This window comes from Rhagoletis zephyria, unplaced genomic scaffold (assembly GCF_001687245.7).
Source record: "Rhagoletis zephyria isolate East Lansing unplaced genomic scaffold, Rhagoletis_zephyria_1.1 Rzeph_scaffold_05746, whole genome shotgun sequence".
Classification (NCBI taxonomy): domain Eukaryota; kingdom Metazoa; phylum Arthropoda; class Insecta; order Diptera; family Tephritidae; genus Rhagoletis; species Rhagoletis zephyria.
This window is the reverse complement of record NW_016162829.1, coordinates 20,565-28,056: the sequence shown is the minus strand read 5'-3', so window position 1 is coordinate 28,056 and position 7,492 is coordinate 20,565. Positions and strand designations below refer to the sequence as shown.

At 35.0% G+C, this 7,492-nt stretch overlaps 1 protein-coding gene across 1 annotated transcript; it reads left to right on the top strand.

Moving 5' to 3' along the window:
- Positions 1-2,598: 2,598 nt before the first annotated feature.
- Positions 2,599-4,712, top strand: LOC108372427 (lectizyme). The gene has a single exon (XM_017628109.1). It carries the CDS (start codon positions 2,928-2,930, stop codon positions 3,876-3,878), a length of 951 nt encoding a protein of 316 aa, XP_017483598.1. The 5' UTR covers positions 2,599-2,927; the 3' UTR covers positions 3,879-4,712.
- Positions 4,713-7,492: the final 2,780 nt, after the last annotated feature.

Below are 7,492 nucleotides of genomic sequence, written 5' to 3'. Positions count from 1 at the left end.
CTCTTTGGCAATCTAATTATTACTATTTAGGAGCCAAAATCAATTACGGTTTCAGTTCAACCATGACCATGTATTAATTTACTTTATTTATATGATTTTAACTACATACATATATGTATGTATATGCATACTAAGGATAAATTATAATATCATTCGATCAATTGTGACATTATTCGCATAATGCTATATGACCACAGGGACTTTCGCACGGATTTATTTTACAGTATATACAGATTTTGAGATTTCCAGAATTTGGAACTCCTTGAGGCCCGTTAGAAGTGTTTGCGTTCGAATTTTCTTTAGAAAACTCGATCAAGTCATCATCCAATTCGTCCTCAATTTCAATGGCCAATTCGTCTTCACCGTTTTCTCGACAACTTTTTTCTAAAGCCACATTCGATAAAAATTGTTCGATATTTCTTTGGTCCTCTGACAATAACTTGGAGGTCTTATCGATTTTAGAATTCCGCCAAAGAGTTTGTGTTTTTTCTTGACCGGTGGCTGATAACCATTATTCATAACTCGCAAAAGTTGGGTAGAAATAGCATCCTTTTCTAAGATTAGAAGCTAATGAAAGCGGAAGAAATTCCCGTTAATAGGACAACATTTTTCCCAACGTAACATTAGCTTTCTAAACAGCGTTGCCACTAACCATTTTGCCCCTACCAATTGTCTTCCCAAATCCGACCAAAATCGTTTACAACCTACCAAATAAATTTCAATTACAAAAAAGCATTCTGAAAGCATACAATTCATTCATTCAAGATTAATAGCCCAATTCTGACCAAAATTTTTTTATTGACAAATTTAAACTTTTTCATATATTTTTCCGTAATAAAAGCTGTGACAAGAATTTGTCAGTGATACAAAAGAGAGACGTAATAGCCCAATTCTGACAAAATGACAAAATTTCTTTACTGAAAAATTTAAACTTTTTCATACATATATTTCTTCGTAATAAAACCTGTGACAAGAATTCGATACAGAACTGATACTGATACAGATACAGCATAGAGCTGTCAATTCAACTGCGTGGAGCTAAAATTGGTAAATCTTCTTTAGAAACTACCTTAGCTGGTGTCATTATTTGTAAAAGTTTTATATCTTCACGCTTGTAACTAAATCTTAAATTTATTTGGTCAAAAAGTAAGTAATGAAAAACTTTAATATATTGATTTTAACTTCAAGGATTCCAGAACAATTGACATTACTTTTCATAAACATCTCAGCTATCGTTCCAACAAAAATGTCGATATTTTAACATGAGTATTTTCATTTTTAAAATCAACATTAATATGTTACTGATCGCATCTTTTTTAACAAAGTTACCCAAAACTGAGAGATAATGTGCTTTGATAGTTGCATACATATAAGTATGGCAAACGAGAGCTTTCAGCTTGGAAATCGGTTTCTTCAATCAATAATGTTTTCAGCCAGCCTAAGTCTCCAGCCATAACATTGGCTCCATCAGTGCCCAAACCAATTAGGTTTCTTATTTTTAAAGGCAGGATTGGCAAATGTTTAAAAGGTACAATTGGCAAATATTTACATGCAAAATGATGTTTGAAATATATACATATTTTTATAATTAAGACTTTAAAAACTTAATTCAACTATCCGACCAAATTTGACAAATTTTGGCGTTAAAATATGGCCATACTAGACTGTTAGATTGTCAATAATGTTCTATTTTGCCTTGGTAACATTTTAAAGAAATATTTGCGATACGCATGCAGTCTAAAGCACAATTGCCAAACAAAATTCACATAAATCTGATAAGAAAAGCGGATAATGTTGTCCTCAAATACAATTTATGTACTCTTATGTACATATGTACATTGAAATTTCTATGAAGTGCTGTTTTTCGAATATTAGTTATCAATAAACGTGTCAAGAGTCGTTTAATTGCACATGCTATTTATTAAGTGACTGCAACAAAGTCTAATAAAACAAGTGAAAGGCTGGCACAAACACTCATAAATATGCAGAAATCATAAATAATATAGTACGTAACAGGTTCCTAACGCCAATTATTGGTACTTTCCGTGCTGCCAGCCTCTTAGTGCTGATAAGTGCTCTATACGGTGTAGGTCGCATGCCGTACAGGCAACGTCATGGGGCAACACCTGCAGAGCCATTGAGATAAAAATTATGAGTAAGTATAGTAAAAACGCTCACATCCGAGATACAAAACCATTTTTATATTTGGCTAACTTTGTCAGTCCATTGGAATTTGGTGAGTAAGATGATTGTAATGGGAAACGACGTAGCGTCACACTCGCTTATGCGCACAGAGCAGAAAACTCTAAATACATACTATGTGTGTAGGTATGACTGTGCGAATCCAAAAAGGCAGGAGCGATTGAGAGGACAGTTGAGCAAACAGACACTAGGTGACTTATCGGAGGCGCGCGCTGATTAGATAACTATGGCTTCGATGCAAACGCAGACGCAAGCGAAGGCGTCGCTGTTTACTTCGACGAAGTTTGCTCTTTTTTTGGCAAGATGATAGCTGACTTCGCGAAGTCAAGTAAAACGTCTACTGACGTCGAAGCCAACGCCAACGGTAGGCGTCGTTGATTTCCATACCCGTTTAACCAACAGAAGCGATTTCTTTATCTTATCTTGTCAATATTAAAGTTGCGCTGCCGACTGCAGCTGATTCTAGCAAAGCCATACATATGCTACATATAAAACGTGCACAATTCGTAACGATCATGACAAAGCGCTGCGAGGCCCAAAAGTATATGGAACAAAATATCAAGCAAGAAGCAAGCAATTGATATAAAGAAACTCGACCTGTCCACGCGAAGAGATAATTGTGAAATTGCGCAGCTAAACTGTAAACTCAAAATTAAGTGCAAAAATCGTTAACAAACACGGATAATTGTGTGCTGTATAACGTGTTAGAGATACAAGAAAGAATCATGTTAATAAATTATAAATGTTTTTGGCTGATATTATTCGCAATATTTTTGAACATAATGGTGATAGTAAGCACAAATGCACCTTTGCCGGTTAGAAAAGCCCAACTAGCCGGCATGAGTCCAAGGGCAACACTGGGATTCTTTGAAAATCGTATCAAATTTGAAAAAACACAGATGTGGACACCAAAGCTACTTGCTAAACGTGAAGCCGCCCCACATTCCGCACCATATATCGTTTCCATTCAGCGCATGACACCCGATAACGGACTTGTCCACTATTGCGCTGGCACCATCATCAACGAGCATTGGATACTAACTGCAGCTCACTGTCTCACTTCGGACGAGGTTGTGGAAAGTTCGCTCATCGTAGCTGGCTGTCACGACATAAATGGCGCTGATGAAGGTGATTGCGTACAGGTGCGCGCCATCGATCACTATGTGCGCCACGAGTTGTACCTGGGCGGCATCAATCCATATGACATCGCGCTCATCTACACCAAAAGCCCGTTGCAATTTACACAACACGTTCAGCCGGCGCAGCTGCCAGAGCAGGATGCGATGCCAGTGGGTAGCGGCACACTTTATGGCTGGGGCAACATTTCGATGACTTTGGTGCCCAACTATCCACATCGTCTGCAAGAAGCCGATATGCCCATATTAGATATGAAATTGTGTGAACGCATTTTGGCTGCAACAGGTTTGCAGCTGCACGAAACAAATTTATGCACAGGACCGCTGAATGGTGGTGTTAGTATTTGCACTGCCGACTCGGGTGGCCCTCTGATGCAACCGTGCTGCAACGGCTATGAGGACAGTTACACAGTCATTGGCATAGTGTCGTGGGGTAGAATGCCTTGCGGGCAGAAGAATTCACCTTCAGTATTTGTACGCGTTTCAGCATTTACCAAATGGATTCGTGATATCATCTCGTCGTCAACGCCAAACAAGTAAATTGAAAGGCTGTCTAGGATCCCAGGAGAGAGAGAATTGAGAGTGCTGGAAAGCTGAGGACTGAATGCAATAAAGGCTTTTAAATGTGGTGACTGAACAGCTGATTTGGTGTACACGAAATCTCATAGTTTTTAATTAAGGAGTGGTAGTGTTAAGCTTAATTTACTAGTAAAATATTTATTTAAAAAAATTATTGTATTTTAAAAATAACTACTTTATACTATATGCAAATTTACTATACGTTTTAAATGTCATGTTACATACATGGGCACTAACACACAAATCAGACCAAAGAAAACTTAAAAAGCGTTTAACGACAAACATCTAAAAAGAATTTAAACAAGTCTCAAAGAATAAAAAAATACAAAATGTCTCGAAAAATAATTAGGTCTAACAATGTACACAAATAAATACACACAAATATACAAGAATGTACTTATAAAAAATAAATGCATCACTTATTATTTACCAGTTTCGTGAAACATTTCCAAAGGGTACTACGTTTTAATAAAATTAGTTCGTATATGAAAAGAAATTTGAAGCCATGCTCCTATGAGCACCCCTTTAAGGGCCTTGAAAAAAGACCACACGAAACCAAGATTATTTCATTGAGGCCGGGCTTATTGATGCGTAAATTTGAACCATACTGACTCGTTTAAATACGCAAATTTATGAAACGTATAGGAGTTAGGTCATCAACGCTAATGGCGGCAACTATACATCTTACGAAAGGTATTATAAATTATAACATGCATTTTATTGAGTAAACCAAGTAGATATTCTCGGGGGCTTAAAGCCCTTTCAAAAGGCCTGCCTTCGTTTCTCTTTTGTGTGGTGTGGCACAAGTTGAAGACCTTCTGCTTCCGTTAAACATAGAAGATCTTTCAAGGCTAGAAGAAATGAATGCAAAATGAGAGTGAAAATTGTCTTCTGAAGGAGTCAATATAATTGTGAAATTATAAAAATCATATAGTTTTTAGGTATCTGTTTAATGTTCATATCAAGTACGTTTTACTGCCTTTTTCTCCTTATTCAGCCCTTGTTGGATAAGCCTTTTAGAATGGCTTCACTTAAGAGGGTCTACCTACATACATACTATGTACCTAAAGGGGTATGTATTAGATGAATATTTAAAAAAGAAACACCAAATTTTCCGAAAAAACATTTAAAAAAGGCCTTTCGCATTGATACCTTTTGCGACATATACAGTGGTGGGAAAATAAATAGGGACACAATATTTTAACAAATTTTTCGTATTTTTCTTTTATTTATTTCAGATTAATTTTTTTATAAAAGTATCAATGCAATTTTTAGCAACTTAAAATTAACACTTCAGTCTACTAAAATTTAGTGGGCTATAAAACTACATACTCAGAAAAATTTAAAAAAATCTGTTTGTAAAGTTAGATGCAATTTTGCAGAATTTTTATAATTTTTGCACAAAGTTTGGAATATGAATTTATATGGTTTTTGTTAGAAAAAAAATTAAATAAACGAAAGAAAAATAGACAAAATTTGAAAAAATGTCGTGTCCCTATTTATTTTTCCACCACTGTAAGTAAAATTTATAGAACGAGTTGTTGTAAAAATGTTCAACCCCTTACCTCCAATCATTGACTCTCTTTGGAAAAAGATTACTAAGTGGCCATTAGATGGTTAAAATGTTTCACAAAAAATAATCGGAGGGTTTACCGAAAGAAACCAAAATCCGATAAACAAGTCCTAGTTCGCTATACGGCTTAGTCGAAATTTGGGGTAGTGCTTTACCGCTAAGTAAAATTCTCTTTTCAGCACTTTTTTAGAATTACCATTTTAAATTAACTTACATGGGGATTCATTAAAATAAGGGTAAAAAGGTTCGATTAGAAGCTCGAATTCGACTAATCGTCCACTTTTGACTAACCACTGACTATCGAGTAGTCTGAAAATCTGCTAACCGAAATTATTTGAATAGTGACAGTTTTTCACAATAAAATTATTGTTATTATCGCGGTCGGGGGTTTGGTCAATAAGCAAAAGTAATAAAAAAACGACGCTTACTGAAAGAAAATAGCTAGTCGAAAATGAACGGTTAAATAAACAATGGCGTACTATTATTGGAAGTCTCCTGAAGAGAAATGGGGTCTTCCGATTGAAAAATATTGATTTTTAAAAATTCCATACCAGTTCTACGAAAAGTATTTTTCCCCATACAAAATACATGGAAAACTTTGAGCGCTTTGAGGGACCTCTAACAATTTTTTTATTAAAAAAAAAACAATGGGGATACATTTTTTTCGATATAGAACAATCCTTGGTGGTGAGACCATTAAAATTTTTTTTGGACCACCCTAATTTACATACATGGTATGTATGTATGTAATATGTAGTCCGCTTGGAGGTGATTGAACTGAAAAAAAAAACCATGATTTCACATCCAAAAAGCTGGCGCCAATACCGTACTATGAATTAGTCATTTTGTCAAATTACGCCGCAAAGTACAAATAAATTTGGTCTAGTGTGGTTAGATAATGCTAAAAACCACAGCGCGGATTTTACATTTCAATGCCGGAGAGCGAAAAGGAATGCCGCGACGATATTAAGTAGCAAAAATGCTACTGCCGCATGACTTTTAAAATTAAAATCAAGATAAAGTTAAAACTCAATCAAGTGGCGGTTGGTAATCAACCGTAAAGCAATGGATTTACCATAAAGGGCGCTCAGAACGAGATTGTTATTATTTATAGGTCCCTATAAAAAAATGTAAGCATATTGTTGGTTGCTTAATAAAATTAAATGAAAATGAGACTCAATTATCGAAATCTAAAATACATATGTATTTGACATGTCTATGTCTGCTAAGATGAAGTTTGCCCAGAGCACGGGAGTCTCGAGCTTATCTTCTACGATTAGTATCACTTATTTTCTTTATTTATATCTGTAGATCATCGTTTTTAAGAATTGTTATATGCCTCTAAAAGGTGGCCATCTACAAAAATAAATAGACCACTGTTATATATGTATGAATGTAGGGTAACCTCCCAGCAGGAACTATTAAACTTCGATTTTATTTGATTAGAGGTAACGCTAGTATCCTTTATGATGTGATCATATTGGCACCAGCTTTGATGAATTTCGTAACCCATCCATTGAAATTATTTGCATGCAACAACGTGGATCAATGCCATGTAAGCTAACGCAGAAATATTCTCAAAAGCTTTTGAGCAACTTTATCAAGTTTTACTTCGAGAATTCCTCGTGATTCATACACGCTTTTTTTTAATTATGTACTTTTGATTAAAAAATACATGTAAAACTAATATAGGTAATACTACATATAACTGATAATCATTTACTTCAATGGCATTTTAAGTGTATTTCATATAAACGGAATATTTCTGTCAATTGCTTTACTAATGTAAATATTTTCATTCATTGAGCCTAATGTAAGTAGAGTAGCGTGAATTCCTCTATATTATTTACAAGTAAATCAGATCATACGATTTTTGACTAAAGTGGCACGTTGAAGGGTAATTTTTAATTTCACAAAATCTTCTTATCATCAGTTTAGTAAGAACATAAATATTTTGAGATTCGATTCAAATTAGACAATACACGCTTTTTCTACATAGCCG

What these genes read in the sequence shown, in the direction of transcription:
- LOC108372427 (XM_017628109.1), top strand. Translation starts at nt 2,928, where the DNA reads ATGTTAATAAATTATAAATGTTTTTGGCTGATATTATTCGCAATATTT.